Here is a 19526-nt window from a genome sequence, read left to right as displayed (position 1 = left end):
CACCCCAGCTGGATCCACTGAGGAGCCCAGAGCCAAGCACAGCTCAGTCCAGTCCAAGAGTAAAACTGCTTTCCAGATATTCAGAGCAGCATGTTTATACTCTAGGAACCCCTGTTTACGCTTCACATCCACAAAATTACATCACATCATGAAGGAGGAAACTTTAATCAGTCGGTTCTTCAGTAGCAGCCTTCTATGTCCCGTCAGATTAAAATACCGAAGGCTGATTATAGGGATAAATAAGACAACAGCGACTCGCTCAATATGTACGCTGATTATGAAATAAAGTTATGCAGCACTAATGGGACACAATAGCCACAGCTGTGTTCCTTGTTTAGTTCGCTGGTGAGTGGATCCAAATGTGTAATGCTTCTGACTGACTTAGCTACACAGGCCAAGTGAATGCAGTAGGAGAAAGGAGATCTCTAGACTTAGCACCTCAGCTGCACACCGAGTGGGCACATGTCCGAGAAGTCTGTAATTAGTATGGACTGCCTTACTGGAACGACTGGTGCTTACATCATGCAAGATTTACTTGGGTAAGATGCACAAGAAAGAACAGAGCTAAGGCCTCCCTTCTACCTTTGCCGCTTGGCTGCTCTTACAGAGGATGAAAGACCGACTGTACGTGTCAGAGGGTTCCCTGAAGAGCATGGCACGGGGAGCAGCCCACTGTTTAAGAGCCATCAAGCATGAGATGGTAGGTGTAGCATGGGCAAACAGCAACTACAGTAAAGTACAGTACAGTACAGTAGTGAAGGTGACCCCGAAATAGTTCTCCCTCTACAAAAATCCCATTCCATGCAGAGAATCATCATAACATAGACATTAGGGCTAATCAATGATTCTTTAGCTGCACTCCTGAAATGCAGGAAACTGCTTTTTTTCCAGAACAAATGGTCTTTCAGACTTTTCAGCATATTTAACTAATTATTCTGATCATTTAGAATTTTACACCTGAAAGTCAAACTGAGTATATCATATTAGGGATGCTCTGGTGCCACTTTTTCCTCTCCCAATGCCGATTCCTATACAGATATCAGGATTTAGATTTATTTCGAAGCCACTGCTCTTTTTTTTCATTTAAAAATATGTCTATGTAATTGGATAAATCTCATTGGGATCATTCTACTATGTGTAAGATAATGAGGCAGTAACTACTATACATAACTTTGTAACTATAAGTGGATGCACCAACATTCATTTTAGGTTTGTGCAAAGTTATATTTTTCTACAAGGTTTATAAAGTTGTGTTTTTACCATAGACTGTATATAAGAAGTGGACGTAGTCACCGTGACGTCACCCATTGGTTTGTGGACTGTTGTTTTGAAGCCTCGATTTCGGTATTTTGGCCGTCGCCATGTTGTTATTTTGCAACCACACAAACACACAAGACGCAACCAAACGCTGAATGAGACATTTTTAGGCGACCAAAAGGTTCTAATTAACTTTCATGAGCTGAAAACACACTGTGAAAGAGTTAAAGTTGTAAGATGAAAACACGGACAAGTCCCAGACCGGACAACGCCGTGGTAACGGCCTGTCAATCACAAGATAGCCACGCCCTAAAGCATACCCTGCTTTATGGTCTATCTGACTCTAAATGGTACCATAATTTACTAAATGAACATCATGCTGTATTGAAGAAGACTTGAAACTAGCGATTGAGACATAAACTCATGTTTACAATGTTTACTGAGGTAATAAATCAAGTGAGAAGTAGGCTCATTTTCTCATAGACTTCTATTTGCATCCAGAGGAATCGCCCCCTGCTGGCTATTAGAAAGAATGCAAGTTCAAGGCACTTCCGCATACCCCAGAGTTGCCCACTGGTTTTTACCATGTGAATTACTGACTAACAAATAGTACATAATGTCTATCAATCCATTTAGTAAGGTCACTACCAGCACCGATTACAATCTGGTGGATCAAATTGATGCAGTCTTGCCCTTTTTAAAATGTTTTATTATTTTTGGGGCAATTTGTATGCCTCTATTTCATAGCAATAGTGGAGAGATGACAGGAAATGAGGCACAGAGATGTAACAAAGGTCCTTGTCGGATTCGCCAAGAGCAGGTGATCACAAATTATGAAGGCTGAAATCTGAATCCATACAGCACAAAGAAACACATACATATATATTTACAGAAAGTGCATGAGGGCTGCAGGTTTAAGTTCCATTTGAAATCCAGCCAAAAGCTCAGTCCTTTGATGGTCAGCATGGGCTCACCTGGTTTCTGCCCCTTTTGATGAACTAAGATAAGCTTAAGAGTGTCTGAAGTATTTGCCAAATGGGCATAAAGCAGCCTCCGCTCCCAGGCGTTCCCCAGAATCCAGGTCTGGGGTTATGTAGACTGTTTAGTTAGAAATGATTGGTGGCCCTTCCTTTCACTCGCCTGCCTGGTACGCCACTTTATAAAGACTGCACTTAAATTCTCGGGCCATCCGAGGAGCAGACGGCTGATGTAAACATAGTAAATAGCACATTCATCAGGTTCACTGAGTGCATGTCAACCAGAAATAACTGATCTGCTGCAAAAAACTAAATTTCACTGCATCAAATTTACATTTTAGAAAAAGGGGGGTAAAGCTACCGATGCCATTTGGCGAGGGCGATATAGTTACACATAGGTTCACTTCCAGAGGATGACTTTCATGAAAACTTTCAAATGTGAACATACAGTAAAATACCATGAAAGGCATCCATTAAAAAATTTACATCGGGCAGCTAACCCTAATATTTATGCAATTTTACTATTTACAATAATTGATCTCAAGTAATGATAATGTGCATTAACGGACACCTACAATATTTTCATCAAGTGCACAAATTCTCCAACACAACATGGATTTTCCCTGCATCATCCATGTGGTCTCCAAACTCCACAAGTTGTCGCACATATCGAAGAAAGCAATTAGGCTAAACAACCGCAAGAAAACTGCTCAAATATGTGAACAGGCCCTCAAAGGATGTTTTCATAGACTACGTCGGCTGGAGTTCCTTTTGGGAGGAACGAAGCATTATTAAAGTATTTTAATCATTACCATATACATTTTGAGAGGTTATAATTAACACAAATAAAACCATTGCCAAGGCGATTGGCAGCCTCTAGACTGCATTGTTTTCCGTGGCACCGGGTGCGATTTTGTGGGAAAATCTGCTGGATTTCTGTGCAGCGCAAAAAGGGTGCGCAGCAGACAGGAAGAGGTTTTCTGCCGTCCTTCCAGTGAAAGTGAGCCGAAGCTTTCAGAGCTTTCTCACAATGGTGGATGGTGGAACGAGTGAAAGGCCAATGGAAAAATCACTTCCAAATGTTTACCCTCTTCAGTAAAGTGAAAGGGAAGACAAACGTCCACGGAGTGATGCAGAGGAGGAGGAGGAGGAGGGTTGTTAAGTTCTTAACAGACTCTTTGACCCAAAGTGTCTGAGGTCTTTCTTTGATGCTGCCTATAGCGATATCGTCACCACGGTGAAGTGGGTGCAAATGTTACAGCTGATTCTGCTTATGTAGACTCTGCAGGAAGACCTTAAATACAACATGGTGAAGCTGACCACTGCTCTAAATGACAGTCATCCAGGATTATGTGGTGCAGATTAACAATGCCACCTACCGTCTTTGAGTGACACCATTAATACTGAACATTTAAACTCAAGTGTATTTTGATTGGAGTGAACTATTTAGCTGTCAGGTTTTTGCAGACTGCCATCTAACATTATAGGAGCCATCTAGAGAGGAGAAGACGAGTACAGTAGCCACATCATCTACACAACAGGGCATCTAGAACATGTGGTTTTCATTTTGAAAAACACTTGCACAGACAATTGTCTATGTCTGTATTGTGTAACATCACTGTGAGACAGAGATCGTTGTTGTTCCTCCTGAATGAAGGGACACCAAGGTACCGACGGTGATTATGTTGATGCTAAAGATGCTATTCTTAGCGCTTTTTGCCATCAAAGTAAACTCTATTTTAATGCAGCGTCATTCTAACTTCAGACGAGCTCACGCTCAACTTTTAATTCAACAGTGAGGCTTTTATATAAATTGACAGCTTAAATAACTCTAAAAAAAGTCATATTTAGATAAGGAAAAAACATTAGATAAAAAAAATGAATTTATTCATTTCGAGTTAAAATCTCAGATAAAAATGGGTCAACCAAAACACAGACCGCCCTCCCCTCCCCTCAGTTAGTGCAACTGTGCAGCGGGGTGTGCACTTAGTGTCGATGCTGTGCCAAGGTTTGCAAGCTAACAGCAGCTGGCTGGCAGGACAGGGGGATGCACGGACACACAAACCCAGCTTTTGTCTCTTTCCCCCCTCTCTCTCTCGAACACGTTCACTCTGCGGCCCATGTGAAAGTGTCATGCCTTAGCTAGGGAGACCAAGTTAGAAGCCATTAGCCTCTGTCAGACCCCACTGTTATGACTACAGATACACAGTGCTAAATCTGTTAAAAAGGAGCGACAGGAGGAGGAGGAAGGAGCAGGAAGTATTCCTACTGAAGACAGCACCTCTGCCCCCTTCATTTCAGCACCTATGGCTGGTTGCCCTCCCCAAATGGATTTCTGAGAAAGCAGGATTAGGATAAAGTGCATGGTACGCTAACGTGTTTGACAGCGTAGTACATGTGAATGGAACATGCCGATTGTGTCCGTGGATAATTTAATTTAAAATGTGACTCAAAAGGCATATAAAAGCGTATAAAAGCGTCAATAGCTGTCCTGCCAAAGGTTTGTGGGAATGACTTAGCAGTAAGGAAAGGTCACATTACCCTGCTTTCTCCTAGCTTGCCTCTCACCATTTTTTTTTTTTTTTAACTTTCCTCCTCCTTTGCTTTCACTCCCCTCCATAACTCATTCTCATCTTCCTCTGTATTTTCCCCGCCACGTCAATCTCTCATCCAGGGTGATGATGGAGAAAATACGTACTTTGCTTTGCTGCTGATATACCACTAGCTTCAGACACAGAGTGATTTAAAGGGAAAATGTATAGTCACTGCCAGAGGATTGGGTTATTTGATATTTGATTTACAAAAAAAAAAGCAAAACCAATTTCTCTTTCTGCGTGAACTGATATGACATTTTAGCAGATTTCTGAGTTTCTAGGATTATTATTCCATAATTATACATAACGGAGGCTGCTGACTGCACAGTTCTGTCTCTCTAAATTCCTGTGGTGTACACTACTACATAGTTGCTGTTAGAATTTTATAAATACAACTAAAATAAATAATAGACCCAAGTTCTAATCCGTTGGAATTATTCTGTGTTGGGTAAATAGGAAGTTAAATAAATCTCCATATCAGGCTAGTCAAATCTATCCGGCTGTCATAATGAGGCCTTAGACGGCTGTTGCTGTGTTTTCAGGGAGCTATAACTAAATAAAAACATTTTAAGACTGCAGTTTTGTTTGAGCCCAGACTTACATGGAGGAGGAATGACATGCACATTGATTTCATTAGGTTTTCATTATGTTTCATTGTGCATTCATTATGTCTCTTTTCCACTGCACGTTATTTGGGGTCATTTTGGTTTGTGACCAACATATCATATCAACCAGCTGAAAAACATCTTGCAATGAGAGCAGCTGCGGTTGCGGAGACTGGAGCGGGACTTACTGCATTGGTGACTTCTATTTCATAGACCCGCTGAAAGGAAGTTCGGTCGAAGAAAACCAACTTCCCATCTCCCTGTTCTCTCTTCACAGAGGTCCCCGTTACAAGAAGCTTGTCGTCGGGGCTAAAACAGCAGTCAGTCCTAATAGAGAAAATCACACACATACAATATCGTCAGTTCACGATCCAAACATACTTTACAGTTATCAAACAGATTGTTATTAAGATGACAGTTTACATTGTAAAGTTGTTTTCAAGTCCGGTAGCTACGTTCACAGGCTTCTTGAAGTTACGTATATCCCACAACTTCAGAGTGTCATCGCCTAGAAAATAGAAAGAAACAACAGGTTAAGCTGTAAATTGTGATATTTACTTTCTAAGTCGCCACAGTTGAACGGTTATTTACTTTGGCTTTTCGTGACTATGCAACAAGGCTGTAAGAGTTATTTTTCATTTACATTACAGGAGGACTCTTCACAGAGTTATTCCTGTTTGTCTTTGTGAAACCTCCTGACTAGATCACATACCAAGGAGGAACTCAAGTGTTTCTGTGTGTATATATATATATCTCTTGTGAGTATTCTGTGTTTTGTTGGTGGAGGCTTCTGTTATTTTGCACAGGAGGAGAAAAGCTACATCTCCGCTTAAAAACCCATCACTTTGGATAAGGATTAAGTATTGGACCTAAAAACTGGAGGCTCTGAGCTGGGCTGTTGGCTGGCTGTGGGGTTTCTTACCTCCTCGTGAAGCGAGAGTCACGCCATCGTAGGAAAAAGAGAGACAGGAGGTGTCTGATCCTGGGATGTGAGCTTGCCGACAGTGGAACTTTGTATGGACCTAAGAGGAAAAAGAGAAACATTGCATTATAGTTTATGACGACAAGGCTGGCATGAATGGGTCAAATAAAGGTTGAATGACATTTCATTATTCCACGTGATGTGCTTGGTCTGTTTATTAAAGTGAAAGTCTAGCACAGAGGTCATGATACTGTAGCAGCAACTCACTCCCGTTTGTGTCTAATAATAGTTATGTGCGAGTGACAAAAGAAGAAATACTTGAGCAAACACAGAAGTTAATTTATTTTTTTATACCGTGGATATGTCTCAGAAGACATTACAGAAACAGAAAACCTAGACCTTGATGTAATTGATCATTAATTACAGATCAAAATGAATAAATAGTGCAGTCCTGGCTCTCTCTGCCTTTTTTCCATAAACACGGTGCCTCGGTCACTACTGCTCATCAATATTAAAGAGCTCTTATAATCTCCTGATGTACTACAGTATGAAACTGCCGATGCTTTGCTTCAGTAGCAGGCGTTCCAGTTTCTCACTGCGGTAACAAAAAGAACCTTTTCACTCTCTGTGTCTTCAAAACAACACACGGTTTCCATTACCTCCACGAACACCAAACTATATATTTAACTATGAAGCTCGCTACAACTTATGAAATACCAGCAGCTTTACACACTGTACCCGCCGCACTCTTTAGCAAGACTACAGACCACAAAGATTTACCTTGGCAAGCGTAGGTGCCTGTCTGACAGATTTTGATTTTTCCCCTTGCTTCTACCTGAAACAGTATTAGAATATTCCTACTTCGTACAGTTTACCAGCCAATAACGCACATCAGACACTGTTTTACCAGCAGCCTCGGGGCTAATATTCTCTCTTATCATTAGCCAATCCTTAAACAAGTGTTATGTCGCAAGTGTCGGGCCAGTAACAACAACTGTTTTAAAGTGTCACATCAAAATATCATCAACAACCAGGATTAATTACAAATGATGGACATGTGCCAGAAGCATAGGAGACAGCAGTAGCTTGAGGCTGAGAAGATTGAGATTGAAAAGACGTGTTTAAACACAAAAGTGTGGCTAGGAAATAAATAAGTAACACAGTCCTCTAACTAAGACAGTTAAAGGGCAACTCCACCAATTTACATATGAAAGTCAGGTTACTAGTCATGGGGAGAACTAGCCAGCCTGTGAAAGCTGTATAAAGTCTTCTGTGGCTTTAAAGGAGTTTTGTCAGGTCTGAGCAAACATAAGGTTATCTGATGATAATAATATAAATGTAATAATGCCATTAGGATTATCTTGGCTCGGGCTTGGATATTACATTTTTATAACAGAAAGCCTATGTTACAAACTAGCAGTATGGGGTTTGAAAGTCATTTACAAGGCAGGAAATGTCTGATGAAAGACTACCGAGTCGCATTATCATTTATCTGAAACTGAAAGAAAATGAAAGCCGCCACAACAGCATCACATTTGGGGTCCGATTAGTTCATGTATTGTGTAGTTAACGTTAGCCGCATAGACATTCTCTGTCTGGATGGAGTTTTGTTGTGTGGAGTTGACACAGCACTATTTAGGAGGAAACTTATTGGGCCTCATTGACGAAAATGGAAAACAATAATAAAAAAAATAATTCACACTGGACCCCGTGTGCATAGTTGTCAATGTGGAATATTCAAACTGCATTTATTCGCATCACACTGGTGAGAAATGTCCTTTAATCTTCAACTATTTTAATGATTATTTTTTATTATTTTTATTTTTTCAAACAAAAATGTCAAACTGATTGCTTTTCTTTGTTTTATGTGACAGTAAACTGAATATCTTTGGGTTTCAGACTGTTGTCCGGACAAAACAAGGACATTTTCTAAGACATCACCTTGGGCTTCAGGAAAGTGTTATGGGCATTGATCATTATTTTCTGAAACAAACAATTGAAAGAATGTATAATAATCAAGAAAATAATCAGCCAGATAAATCGATAATGACAATAAGCCTGAGTTGAAGCCCTAAATTTGAGTATTATGTAATATTCTGAAGCAGAGACAGTGCACACCCAACACAAGTCACAGCAGCGTACAATGGAAAAGGAGAGGCAGTCCACACGCTGAGTGTTGCAGCCCCCCAGGCAGCGTTTCCACCATCAAGGTCTTCGTCAGGCAAATCATGTGAATATAATTTTGCCCTTGTAACTATTTCCTCGGCATGTCGCTGTATATGAGAATGACGGCTTACTCAACTTGGCTGTGATGATCAGCATGCATCGCTGAAAACCAAGTAGGCTGAGTGACCTTTCAGTCGGGGTCATTCTATAGAGGTGAGAACAGACTGGTTACAAAAGCTACAGGGAGTGGAATCTCACTTTTGTAGCTCATGGGGTAAAAACAGATAATGAGTTATTTTAAAACAGTTTGAGGAGAGGCGTCGGTGGCATTTTAGAGACAGTTTGGAAACAATTATAAACTACAATAAACCCAATTAAGAGGTCCAAATTAGTCCTAATGAATCCCGGCCACTGCAGCAATGTTCCCCCTGCAAACAGAAGCGTTTTAACTTCTCGTTGAAGCAGCTGTTTTCAAGATGGCCAGCCGCGCGATGTGCTTCCTCAGTGCTCACTCTGAGCAAGTGGTATACTACTGTAGTGCAGAGAGTGTGTGTGCCAAGATCTGCAGCTCCAGGCTGGAAATAACCCAGCTAACCCCCCCCCCCCTCCACAACCTCCACCACCACACACACACACACACACACACACACACACACTGTGATTCTCTCTATCTTTCTCACACATACACACAAAGGAACAGCAAGAAGAAAAGCTCTCTAAAAGGACACGGCCACCCAAAATGTGGACAATGAACAGAAGGGAAAAAGGAGATAACCAGTAAACAAATATGATGTTAAAATTCATTTTAAGCTTGCTAACCTTAAGTGTATAAAATGTTCTATGAAGACAAGAAAAAAAGTTATAGCATTTAGAATTTTTGATTTGTTTAACTCTAGATTTTATAGTTAGGGTTACGCAACTAATTATTATTTTCATTGTCAATTAGTCTGAATTTAATCATTAATCATTTAGTCTACAAAATTAGGGCTGTCTGTTTCTTTGGCTGACTAAAGAAATTCTTAGTCGACTAATACGATTTTGTCGATTAATCGATTAGTTGATTTAATTGACAGATCTGTGAAACCCAGTTTCTCCACAAAGAAACACACAAAAGCACCACTTTAAATCTTGTTTTTACCACAGATTTGCCCACAAGTTTCTTGGAAATAAATCATTCAGCATGAAAAGACAAACAAACGATTAATCAACGAAAGAAATCTTTGTCGACGAAGACCAAAACGACAGATTAGTCGACACTAAGACATGACATCATCTATCTACCAATGTATTAATGAAATATGTCAGGCTCATGTTAAGCACATCACAGTTTCTTGGAAATAAGTCATTCAGCATGAAAAAATTACTAATCAACAAGAGCTGCAATGATTAATTGATTAGTTGTCAACTATTAAATTAATCGGCAACTATTTTGATAATCAATTTGAGTCATTTTTTTAAAGGAAAATGTCAAAATTCTCCAATGCCATTTTCTTAAATGTGAATAATTAATTAATTAATGAATTGATTGATTCATCGATTAGTTGTCAGCTATTAAATTAATTGCCAACTATTTTGATAATCGTCAAAATCCTAATAAAACAAGACATTTGAGGACGTCATCTTGGGCTTTGGGAAACACTGATCACCATTTTCTGACATTTTATAGACCAAACAACTTATATATTAATTGATAAAATAATCAGCAGATTAATTGACAATGAAAATAATCATTAGTTGCAGCCGTATAATCGACTAAAGAAATCTTAGTCGACTAAGACCAAAACGACCGATTAGTCGACTAATGGACTAAGAGAGGGCAGCTCTTTATAAAATGTAGATGTCTTCAAATTGATTGTTTTCTCCAGCCATTAGTCCAAAATCCAAAGACATAAATTTGAATGCACAAAGATGTAAAGCTCAGAAAAGCAGCACAATCTCATATTTGAGAAGCTGAAACCAGCAAATGTTTGACAGTTATGCTTGATAAATGACTTAAAACAACTAAATCGATTATCAAACTAAACTAATTGTTTCACCATTAACTGCGAAGCCTTGATGCCTGTGTTTTTATTCTCCGCTTTCTTCCACATACTGCCTTAGTTTTACCCGAGTACGGCCAGCTTATAAAGATCGATCATTAAAAGACAGCGGTGAAGCAATAGTCTGGGAAGTAGGCTTGCTAACGCTCAAACAAACATAACCTCGGTTTATCCAGCTACATTTTCATTAATTCTAAACGGAATGCAAATAAATCAGTGAAAGGAGAATTGCAGCAATACGGGCTTTTGACTCGGAGAGGTGGATAAGGAATTTGAAGTGAGCACAGAGTGTGGAGGACAGATAAGATAGAGAGAAGTGTAGAGAAATGCTGGCAGCAAGAGCAGGAGAGAGAGGAGCGTGAGGTGAATGAGTGATGTGTCCTTATGATACAAGAAGGAAACGAGGTCATACTTCACTTCCAAAGTGAGTAAATGGAGGGAAGTTATTAACTTGGACGAGACAGATAACACTGTTACCTTGAACTGTAGATAACACGGGTTCCACTTTTCCAGGCGTTGGCCATTTAGCCTCTGTGGTCTCTCTAGGGATAATTTTCTGCTTCCCATCATCATTTTACTTGTAAAGTACCTTTGACTCAAATCCACTCTCCTTATTTCTTATCTTAGATTATCTTCCTATTCTTTTATTCGCTGCATTTGAAATTGACTTGGTTGAGAAATAAAAGTCAAGAGGTCAATTTAATATAAAAAGTACATTTTCTAATCTTACAGCTCGGCCACAGGCTATCTCAGGACTACTAAACAGAAGCTAACGCATAATGTGTAAGGCTTAAACCCAGTCAAACACACAGTACTCTACGTTAAGGGTGCATGGTGGCCGACTGAGCTTTGAGAATACATTATTTGATCAGCCTAAAACAAAAGACATTGGGGGGACAATGACCACTGCCACAGCTGTGTCATGTGCGCATGGAGAATGGGAGCGTATCCAACCATTTCCATTCATATAACTGCGAGCGCATCTATGCATGGAGGCACAAATAGGTTGGGTGGGGTCAGCGGACTATGAACAGCAGGGTATGCTGATGAACCCTTTTCCTGTAATTATCTTGTCTTATGAGTTGTTACATGAAGCTCAATGGCACACCATAAAAGTGGGTCTAGTGGAGAGGATAGTCCAGGCAGGAAAATCGTAGCATTGTATGTACAGTGCAGCGTTGCGGGGGGTGAAAATATACCGCATCAAAAGTAGATAATACACCATAAATATACTGCGAGGAGAAGGTGATGAAATCTGCTTTACATAACTCCAGAGAGAATAGCGAAGACGCGTTTTTTTGTTGTTGTTTTTTTAAAAAACATAGCCTCGAAACACATGTTTTCTCGCTATAGCTGCGGGTTTCCTCAGGTCAACTATAGTAAGAAAAGTTATGAGCTCTTCTTGTCCGACCCGTAATGAATCATTCCACAAAGTGTATTTTTTTTTTCCTCTTTTTATCTGACGTTTTTCTTTCCAAAATGAACACCATCTGCTGTTGGCACATGCTGGGTTTTAACTCTCACTTTTATGTCATATGTGTTATGTTATACTGCACTTCAGTGACTGTTGTGTTAGCATAAAAAAAAAAAAAAAAAAATTCTGTCATCCTAACAGACAAACAGGTGGAATGAGGGAAAAGACGAGCCTTGTTCAACTTTGGAGTAAATTATGAAGAGAAAAAAAAAGGCAGGAAATAATAAGACTTCTTTCATTTTGTAAACTTCATACATAAAAGTAGTGACTTTGCCGGTGGTTATTCTAGCTGCTCATTGCAAACATAAACCCCTCCAGCTATTTCTAGATCATTTACTGCTGTTGTGAGAGCTTGCGTGTTTATTTACTATCCTGATGTTGGCTGGCATTGGTAGATGCCATGGTGTTTGCTTCCTGTGATAATCTACACAGCCGGCTTGTGAAACCGGATTCTCGTACACAGTTTGAAACTTCTCTCGCGCCTTGTGACTTCCTCTGCAAACTGTGCCCTTCTCCCTGGCCCAAACAGGCACCGGGATAAATTGTCACAATTTCATTCAGCGAGCCAATGTGAGCATTTTCCCCCACACAGATATGCATGTATATCGTTTCATGTAAGATTGTGACACACGCATACACAGAGCCCTAATTCACATCTCCACCCATTCGGCAGCAGGAGTTGATAAATAGCTGCAGGAACACAGCATTGGGTTTCATCCGCAGCAGACTATGATAACAATCTACCACAGGACCAACTGTTCCTGACCACACTATCTGGGTATCATTATATAAATACTGCATGGCGCTGCCTTTCCCCCCCCCCCACCAACCACCATACTTTTACAAGCGCACACCTGAAAGACTTAGTGATGCCCACTGTGCAGTCAGTTGTAACATCTCACTCTGACCTCTGTTCGTTTCTGAGGATCGAGTGGCCAAACCGCAGTCCTGAGCAGCTGCTCTGATCTTTCATGGAAATCAACAAGTGGTGATGGGGAAGCCGTGTGTATGTGTGTGTTAGCGGATCACACTGGACTGAGTGTCCGCATGATCTGACAGCGTGTTCCCTTGAAGGGACAGTATTCCTCCATGTCTCAGGCTGCAAACTGCAAAAAAGGATTCTGTACATGTCGTTTCCAGGTCTTTGTCCAGAGTTAAAACCTGGGTGAGGAATGAGCACAACGCTGAAAGCTGAAGCATTCACTTGATAAAAAGCACTTGAGCTACAAAGATTGATTAATTGATTAATCGATTAGTTGTCAACTATTAAATTAATTGCCAACTATTTTGATAATCGTCAAAATCTTTTAAATGTGAATTCTGGTTTCTTTACTCCTCTATGACAGTTGTGGACAAAACAAGACATTTGAGGACGTCATCTCGGGCTTTGGGAAACACTGATCAACATTTTTCGCCATTTTCTGACATTTTATAGTCCAAACAATTATCGATTAATCGAGAAAATAATTGACAGATTAATCAACAATGAAAATAATCGCTAGTTACAATGAAGGCTGTAGGAATGAGATTCGGTGTAAATGTTTACGATCAGAATGTCTTCAGATAGCCCGGCAAACGCTTCCATGAAGACATATTCATGATGAGGGTTGTATATGTACTTTAGTCCGTTATCAGATCCTAGAACGTTTTTTCTCAACATTTTCATTGGACTTTAAGAGACTTTCACGAGCAATTGTTCGTTTAGTTAGTCTGAATCAGAGTTAAATTGATACTTTTGGTTCGTTTTCCATTTAGTCTGGTCCGCTTTCACAGAGCAAATTAAAGCGGACAAATAAAAGCAATTGTTGCTGAGGGACGTGTACGAAGGCAAATTTATCTTTTTCATCTCGAGAGCTGCCACTTCTGTGCAGGGAATCGCAGATTTTGATACTGTCGACGTTTTTCATTTTTGACTCGGCACTGATTGACTGCGCACCAATCCCTTCTTCAGTCAAACTGGAAGCAGTTTATGACTTTACAAACATCACTGTTTTCACACACTCATATTAGCATATTCTGTATGTCCTCTTCGGCCCAGATGTCAAGTAAACATCGGAGTTTTGCAACCGGTCTGTCCTCTCCCACTCATGTTAACCTGTGTTTCCATCTCAACAAAAACCCTCACAGGCAGCCTGCGTTTTGGTTGGCTTGGAAACGGTCCAAGACCACCTCTCGTAAGCGGTCTCGGATCGGTTGTTTTGGTACGCACCAGGGTACGATTACTGCGTTCACAAACAAACTAACCGCGCCAGAGTTTGATTAAAACAGAATAAATGCTGGCTTGTGAAAGCGCCCTAAGAAGTTCTTCTGTCATTCTGTTTTATATTCCCACAGACCCATCTTTTATGACCCACAGAGTTACTAGTTTAGTTTACAGTGATACTGTGCAGACGCGTATTAATTCTATTGAGGGTCCTATTAGGCCGGTAACTATAAATTATTTGCTGGCCAACACTGGTGGTCAGTTTATGCAGGTGACAATAAACTGTGTGTGACTAGAATGAAAACACGATGTTGAGTGGAGGAAAAGGAGCCTGGAATCTTAAGTCGTTTTATAAAGAACAACATAGGCTGAGAACCAGAATAAAGAGAAAAAATGAAGACAAGACTTCATAACACATCGAAATTAATCTGATTAAAAACTATTAAAAACTTTTTTCTCATAAGTATCGATTGCGATGACAAAGCCAGCAAAAGCAGAGAACGAGAGAAAGTCTGCCATATCATCTCATGATAACACTCCCCACCGGTGCCGTTCATCAAAACCACCTCTCTTCTGGGGTCCCACTTTGAAGTCTGGAAACATCCAAGTCCACCAATGAGATCATAACATTCCCCAGGTCTCTGTGGTAATGTTGTTGAACGGAGGCCTGCACCCTGGACGCACAAACTCTCACAGAGTGCACATTACCTGGCAACCATTTAAATGCAGTCTTGTAATTCTGGCACCGACCCCTCTGGTCAGAGAGGGAGCATGCAATCACTCTCTGTGGCAGACCACTAAAAGAGACCTACTTGAACCCCCATCATAGGATCAATCAACTCATGTCAGGGTTCAAGAGCACGATGTGTCATCCTCAATAGCTTCTCTTCGGGCTCAGCTCGAGATCAAGGTCATGTACAGGATTGATTGTGATTGATCTGCCTGCATATTCTGGCCATGAGTAATAGTGGCGATACAACAGGAGATAGGCCTTGTCTGGGTGGGGGGGGGGGGGGGGAGGGGGTGGGTAGCAGCAATAAAAGCATCGCGAGGTCAATTCCTTTTTAGGCTTGTGGCTGAATTCGAGTCAGCAGAACAGGTTGCTGATTAGGGCAGAGGGCACCAACTAAATTCTTGAGCCATTCAGACAGGACAGGCTCCAGTGGTCAGGCAACAGACATGACTATTGTAAGCTGCTATGGGACGCAGGGTAAATATTTAGCTTGGAGAAAGAGGGGTAATAAATTCGGAGAGCTTTAACCCAATGACTCGGAGCCTGCTGCTCTGAGCAGCCCAGGGGTGGGATGATGAGTGAGTGGAGTCCACACAACACGGGTACACGGAAGCACAAAAGCTCTCACAATAGGAATCCTCCATCTAAATACATTTTTTTGTGTGTTGTGTGATTATGAAGTTGACTGTTGGGAGTAATTATCGTGTAGCCTACTTCTCATTTGACTAATCTGGATAAGCCCCTCTGTCCAATCAAGCTGTTCCAACTCACTAACTGCAGCTTAATTGTCACCGTCACTATTCTCAAATGAAATAACAGAAGCATTCAACCGTGTCCATGTATTGGGTTGGACAGATGAAAAGATATAAAGTAGAACAGAGAAATTAATGATAAAAATGTGGCGGGGGCAGAAAAACAACTTCTTATTCTCTTCAGATAGTTCATGAAAATAGACCAACCAGTAGTTCAAAACTTATTGTTTCGGTTGTCTTAGAGAGTATTTAGCAACATCTGTGTGCAGACCTCCATCAATTTTATTTTCTCTCTTAAAATGTGTGTTCATAGTGATTCAGGGCTCCCAGGTGAGTATCCATAAAGTGTTTCTCACACCGTGGAAAAGGCAACTTGTGAAACCGTGTTTGCAAAAGAGCTAGCTGTAATGTAAGACAATACCAAACTGGAACGTTGCCTGCAATATATCACCTTTGAAAATACTTAATTATTATGGAGTACAGCAGGTCCTCTCAGCTTCCCAACACAGGAATGCACCTCTTTTTTTCCTCTTCACATCTGTATCGTGGAGCTACATTTTGCGTGTGAATGAGCAAGTGAGCAGTGAGCTGCAAAACAGGCTCCTTTTGCCGCCCATACACTAACCAGAGACGGGTAGACAAGCAGGCATGGGTTAAGGTGTATCCATCGGTGATAAAACAAATCGAGTGACCCAAAAGATCTCCTCGTTGAAAGATGGAGGAGGTGCATTCTGCAGCCTCGGATGGAAGTCATTTTTATGTACAGTGACTATTTGTCAAATAACTCGAGTGAAAACAGCCAAATAAGTGCGAGCAATGCTATTTAGGAGCCAAGATCAACCATTACCTCAACAATGTGAATCTTGAAGAACGGAATGAACACTTTGATCACTTAATTGCCTCATTAACTAATAGTGGAAAATGTACAGAGGGAAATTGTGATTGGGCCTCCCAGTAACTTTTATGTAATCATCACACGTCAGTTAATTCAGTTACATAATCAGCTATTTTGAGCCATGCCAGCGGCGTGGCTCTAGGGAAGGGAAGGTCAGTCCACTGCTTTGGTCCATAGTGAAATATCTCAACAACTATTAGATCACTTTGGTGTTCCCTTAAAGGTATAGTTTGGGTGTTTTCAAGTGGGGTTGTATGAGGTACTTCCATCCATAGTCAGTGTATTACCTACAGTAGATGACCGTCAGCACGCCCCCTGCTTGAAGAAACAGACAGGAGTACCAACGGGGGAGCAAAGCAATGTACTGATGTGGACGAGGCCGGCAGCAAAACGTATTTTAGCCACCTAAAAGAAAGGCTCACCTAAAAAAATCAGTCAATATTAGTTTAAGTGTACTGTGTGAACTGAACGTGAAACTTGTCTAAGCAAGCTCAAAGCCAACAGACTTCATTGACAAAAACAGTATGCTGTAGAGAGAAGAGGTTTCACTTTCAGTTCAGTTCCCCGTCAGAAAAAAATCAAAATATAGCGTACACTTAAACTGATATTGATTTATTTAGGTGGGCATTTCTTATAGGTGGCTAAAATACGTTTCGCTGATGGCCCCGTCCACAGGACTGTATTGCTTTGCTCCCATGTGGTAACTCCTGCCTGCTTCTCCACACTGGGGGCGTGCCGACCGTCATCTACTGTAGGTAATACAATGAATATGGATGAGTACCTCATACAACCCCACTTCAAAACACCCAAACTATCTCTTTAACATTTAGCACCATCATCAGATCAACATTTTAATTTGTCGAATACTTTGATTTATGACCAAATACCTGCATAACCAATGACATTCCCATCAGCCTGAGCTGTACTACAAGTGCTAATAAAGGGATTGTTAACTAAGATTATAGTTGCTTAACATGATGTTAGCATTTAGCTCAAAGCACCACTGTATTTAATTACAACCTCAAAGAGCCTCTAGCGTGGCTGTAGACTAATTTCTCCAGAGTTTGGATGGAATGAGAGCAACTCTTATTTGGTTAGTGTGATAACAGGGTCAATACAGGTCAGATAGTCGATTCAATAATATTCTCAACTACTCCCAGTTTGGACAAATGCATTTTAAAGCAAGGCATTTTCAATTCTGGTCAACGTTAGTGAACTCTGGCCTCTCTGGCCTGTGACCGGATGACCCGAGACTCATGACTCTGTGCCAGAGGCCGTGACAAAACAGACATCCGATGTTTACAACCTACTGCACATTGAGGCAGTTGGTATGTATGTGTGTGTGTGTGTGTGTGTGTGTGTGTGTTTGAAGACTCACGCTGAGGTTTCTGTCCCAGATCTGGATGGTGCCATCCTGGCAGCCTGCTGCAATGAGCTTCCCGTCGCGGCTGTAGGTGCAGCACGTGGGGATGACCTTCTTCCCCTGGAAGGATCGCGGTTTGAACACAGACTTGTGACCCTTCTCCGAGCTCAGGACCCATGTGCGCACAGTGCTGTGGACAGACAGGGTATTTAATTTATCCTCACCCAACTGTCATGAATCCCTCATAAAACATCTATCCCTCAAAACAAATTTGGTCATCAACACCATCCACCACTGTAATAAATCAGTATCACAGAGAGATACAGTGTGCCTCAGCCATTCTCATGAACAGAAGGTGAGGCAGCTACAGTATGTGTTGCAGGGTGAGGGGTTAGCAAACAGCAGGACAGTAGATCAGTCTGACAGGTGTGTCGGAAGCGTGAAACCATGAAATCTTTGGACACATTATACAACCTGGACCACTGAGAAGGAGGAATTAAAATGCAGACTTTTCATACAGTATAGTAAATGTGCAAATAGGAGGTTTTATTCCAAAATGTCATTAACTTTAAGCCCAACTTTAATCCTGGCTGGTTACAGGTTTATATTTCAAACATTGAACAATGGTGAAATGGTATTTTATAAAAATAAATCTTATATTAACTAACTTTCATAATAGCATATGCAATGTATCCATCAAACCACTAAAGAATTGACATATATTTACAAATAAACAATGCAAAACTATGAGATACATAGACGTCCATCAATCTACAAATTAAAGCTAGAGTTGGTAATTCCCTTCAAAAACATTATTGCTATATTAGTTGAAATACTCATTACATCCCAACAGCAATCAATAAATCAAATGCTCTGACAAAAATAGATAAATAAAATCCGGTATCTGTCAGTGTTGCTGACTTGGTGACTTTCTCGCTAGAATTAGCAACGTTTGGAGCTAGTCAGCAGCGTTTCATTGGAAAAGAGTTGACATCACTGGGCTGGGTTTTGCAGTTGGAAATTTTTTTAAATCTAGCGTACTCTTGCTAGTTTCTCAACATTACCTACCCTAGCTTTAAAAACAAAATGCATCTGAAACTTGAGTGTTAACTTTCAAATGATTAATCATTCATTGCTGTTAGCAATCCTAAATAATCTGGATAAAATAAAAAGGATAAAGTTACTCAAAAACCCCTCAGAGCAAGATGATTATTTAGGCTAGTCAAAGCCGTTATCAGTATTTATGCATACTTTAAATTTCAAAGTCGGGTGGACAATGATTTGAGTACACCAATTTGTTTAGCTTAAAACAAGGTGGAACGTTTCACTTTTGACCCTGTTGGCTTGCTGTCTAGAGGATGTCCAAGCACCCACCCACCAAATCTAAATCGTTTCAATCAACTAGCTCTGTATCTTTTCAGGGCTTTTGTGAAAAGTGTGTAAGGGAGGCTGCAGTGATAAAAAGAAATTAAAAAGAAGAGAGATATAGAAACTGATAAATAAGAAGACAAAAATGATGAGCAGCACTGCAGGTGACCTCAAGAAC

General features: G+C 40.6%; 1 protein-coding gene across 2 annotated transcripts in view; it reads right to left on the bottom strand.

Moving 5' to 3' along the window:
• LOC119478416 (WD repeat-containing protein 70) overlaps positions 1–19526 on the bottom strand; it is a 50421-nt gene that overhangs the window by 10323 nt on the left and 20572 nt on the right. For both annotated transcript variants that reach the window (XM_037753134.1, XM_037753133.1), the window contains exons 10-13: positions 17996–18170; positions 6356–6455; positions 5857–5941; positions 5622–5760 (exon numbers count right to left, since the gene is read on the bottom strand). In XM_037753134.1, the coding sequence (XP_037609062.1) occupies positions 5622–5760; positions 5857–5941; positions 6356–6455; positions 17996–18170 (499 nt within the window). The remainder of the gene's footprint in view (positions 1–5621; positions 5761–5856; positions 5942–6355; positions 6456–17995; positions 18171–19526) is intronic.

This window comes from Sebastes umbrosus, chromosome 19 (assembly GCF_015220745.1).
Source record: "Sebastes umbrosus isolate fSebUmb1 chromosome 19, fSebUmb1.pri, whole genome shotgun sequence".
In the NCBI taxonomy this organism is placed as follows: domain Eukaryota; kingdom Metazoa; phylum Chordata; class Actinopteri; order Perciformes; family Sebastidae; genus Sebastes; species Sebastes umbrosus.
This window is presented reverse-complemented; position numbering and strand designations above follow the sequence as displayed.